We start from the raw sequence: 2,518 nt of genomic DNA, 5'->3' as shown, positions 1-2,518 counted from the left end.
TAGAGTATAAGGGCCAACAATGCAGATGTGCTGAGGTAATTATTAAAGTTATCAACAATTGAAAAAAGCCACATGGTTATCACCTCCATGTGACGCTGCATTGATAAAGTAGAACTGGCTCATTTGAAAGCAAACCTAACCAAGTATTGGCTGAATATACTGTAAAGTACACTGTATTGCCAAAAGTATTCATTTGGTGCTCCAAAACATTAAAATCAGGAGGTCTAATCACTTCCATAGCCATGGGTGTATAGAATAAAGCAGCCAGGGATCAAGACTGTGCACAGTTATTTATTAAATAATTGGTCGCTCTCAGGAGCTTGGTGATTTCTACTGTTTTTGTATTATGATGCCACCTGTGGTGTTGTGAAATTTCCTCACCCCACAATATTCCACCATAAAGTGCCTGTGGTATCACAATAAAGTGGAGGAAATTGGGAATGAGAGCAACTTAGCCATGAGGTGGTATCCAGGTAAACAGAGCAAATGCTGACACAAAGATTTGCAAAGGTAACCAGAAGAACAACAGTTGTCTGGTTGTGGAGTCCAATGTGTAAAGTTTGATACGTTACCGACATTGCAATTCAGACCTATATGGATGTCGACCTGATACAATATCAGCACGAATCATACAAGCTTTTATTACTTATTTTATGGAGTGGGATTTTAGAGAAGGTTTGATCAAGTGATATTACTAGAACAATACTGAACAATAAATATGTGAACAAAGGATTGATGTGTTATTGACCAGTGGGTTACAGAAGCTATAGACAGAAGAAGAGTGTATTTTTATCAGCATGTGAATATTGGAGATTTTAGGGTCTGGCCGATATAATCTGAGATTAATTTTAGCTTATATATTATTATATATATATTTTTCAAGGCTGCACTTTTAAAAAAGATGAAATTGTCTAGAGAGCTGTTCGAAACAAAATTTATTTTTGTTTTACACTTGTCCAAACAAAATGACAAATCTAAGTTTAAGTCTAAGCTTGTTGTCAGACCAATATCCAATATCGGTATCGGATTGGGACATCCCTAGTTTGAAACATTGTAAATCACCCTTTCCTCTTCCAACATGACAAATCATTCCTCATTAAGGTCCACAAAGACATGGATGGTGTTTTTGATGTGTATGAGCTTGACTGCCCTGCACAATTTTAAGTTACTTCAATTGAATAGAACAACTTTGGAATAATTAGGAGTGACTCTGAGAGCCAGGGTTCTTCTCATTTACATTAGTCAATGACTTGACACATAAGCTAAGTTCCTATAAATATGCTTCTAATCTGTGTATACAGCCTCGCTGGAAAAAATAAAGGCAGTTTCAGCTGCAAATGGGAACACTGCCACAATAAGCCCTAGGTTTTAATAATAAGATGCCATTTAAGCTCATATCCAAGTCAAGGCAGTTGAGGGAATGCTTTTGTTAAAATATTGTGTTCAGTCATACAATCAGGCCCAGATTTTTGTCTTATTTTGTCTATGAGGTGCTCTTATTTTCTGAGAAACTGCATTTGATCATCATAAACAAAAGTAAATCATTCAGACTAAGCAATCTATCAGAGTTTCACCTATTTTGAATTTAATTACTGAGCTAAATGAGGCCACAAAATGTGTGTATGGGTTTGTATTTTAAGCCCTAGTTGAATGCCTGCTCTGTAATTGCCCTCCTTTAGACTCCTCCACCTGGAGCTGACTGCCTGGTGGAGAGCGTTTGAAAGGCCCCCATGGCTTTCTCATCAGATCCCTCCCGCAGGGAAAAGGGCCAAGCGACACAAGTTTCGCACACCGCAACACGCAACCTCCTACGAAAGAAGGAGCAGCGTCGCCGTGGAATCCGATCCTCCTCGCCTATGGGTCGGGTCATCCTCATCAACTCTCCAGTGGATGGTAGGAAGCAGCTGCAAGACACAGTCCCCTGTAAACAGAGTGCTGCCTAATTTTACATTAATAGTGTCCTCAAGTGGTAAAACCATTACTGTTATGCATAAAACCTTGGGAAAAAGTAATGTCTATATATTCGGGGCAAAATACTGGATAAGAAATATGGAAAATTAACATTTAAGATTCCTTTGCTAAATTCTTGGTCTGGATTAGTTTATTTTATTTTTCAATTAATTATTTATATAAGTTAGTCCCTTGAAACTGTGTGTCTTATTTACAAGAGAGACCTGCTGCTCAGACATACGAAGTTACAAAAATATGCAACAGCAATAACAGATTTAAAAGGCATCACAACATGCAAAGTAACAGAAGTACAAATTTCTAAAATAAACAAGTACTATTTCCTATAAACCCTGTCTTCAGTCCTTTTAACAAAGGTCTACAATCTTTCTGTGTGTGAAAAGCATTCACACAGATTAACCTGCTCTATAACAAATTCTAATTCTTTTTTTAAACAGCACTAGAAGCTCATTTTTTTGGACAGTAGGCTGACAGGAAAGGGGATATGAGAGAGGGGTAGAGACATGCATGAAAGAACCACAAACCGGATTCGAACCCAGGTCGCCCCAGC

The 2,518-nt window shown here is 37.9% G+C and overlaps 1 protein-coding gene across 1 annotated transcript in view; it reads left to right on the top strand.

Annotated features, from left to right (window-relative positions):
* The window catches only part of pdzd7 (PDZ domain containing 7), a 28,942-nt gene that overhangs the window by 2,391 nt on the left and 24,033 nt on the right, over positions 1–2,518 (top strand). Inside the window, exon 2 of the mRNA XM_015387568.1 lies at positions 1,680–1,893. Coding sequence (XP_015243054.1) covers positions 1,731–1,893 — 163 coding nt within the window. The 5' untranslated portion in view covers positions 1,680–1,730. The remainder of the gene's footprint in view (positions 1–1,679; positions 1,894–2,518) is intronic.

Source organism: Cyprinodon variegatus, unplaced genomic scaffold, assembly GCF_000732505.1.
Source record: "Cyprinodon variegatus isolate N-32 unplaced genomic scaffold, C_variegatus-1.0 Scaffold18, whole genome shotgun sequence".
NCBI lineage: Eukaryota > Metazoa > Chordata > Actinopteri > Cyprinodontiformes > Cyprinodontidae > Cyprinodon > Cyprinodon variegatus.
This window is presented reverse-complemented; position numbering and strand designations above follow the sequence as displayed.